At 65.4% G+C, this 445-nt stretch overlaps 1 protein-coding gene across 1 annotated transcript in view; it reads left to right on the top strand.

Moving 5' to 3' along the window:
* LOC108448610 (ryanodine receptor 1-like) overlaps window positions 1–115 on the top strand; it is a 20,688-nt gene extending 20,573 nt beyond the window's left edge. Inside the window, exon 10 of the mRNA XM_017742310.1 lies at window positions 1–115. This exon is cut by the window's left edge and continues 67 nt beyond it. Within this exon, the coding sequence (XP_017597799.1) occupies window positions 1–115 (115 nt within the window).
* Window positions 116–445: the final 330 nt, after the last annotated feature.

Below are 445 nucleotides of genomic sequence, written 5' to 3'. Positions count from 1 at the left end.
GGGGGGGCGGGGCGAGGGGGGCAGCGGGCTCCTGGCCGCCATCCAGGACGCCCTGAGCATCGCCCAGGACCCGGCCAGGGACGGGCCCAGCGGCCGCAGGGAGAGGAGGCCGTGAGCACCGGGAATGGGATGGGAATGGGAATGGGATGGGATGGGAATGGGATGGGAATGGGAATGGGATGGGGTGGGAATGGGGTGGGAATGGGGTGGCATTGGGAGTGGGATTTATGTTGGGGTGGGAATGGGGTGGGATTGGGATTGGAGTTGGCTTCAGGTTTGGTTTCGGATGGGCACGAGGAAGAGGACGATGATGGGGATGAACGTGGGGATGGAAGTGACACGGGGATGATGAGGAACGCGAGCAGGGATGAAGACGGGGTGGGATGGGATGGGGTGAGGATGGTGCTGCTCAGGGGTGGGGGCCCTGCTGGTGACCCCCTGGCCC

Source organism: Corvus brachyrhynchos, unplaced genomic scaffold (assembly GCF_000691975.1).
Source record: "Corvus brachyrhynchos isolate BGI_N302 unplaced genomic scaffold, ASM69197v1 scaffold1008, whole genome shotgun sequence".
NCBI classification, from domain to species: Eukaryota; Metazoa; Chordata; class Aves; order Passeriformes; family Corvidae; genus Corvus; species Corvus brachyrhynchos.
This window is presented reverse-complemented; position numbering and strand designations above follow the sequence as displayed.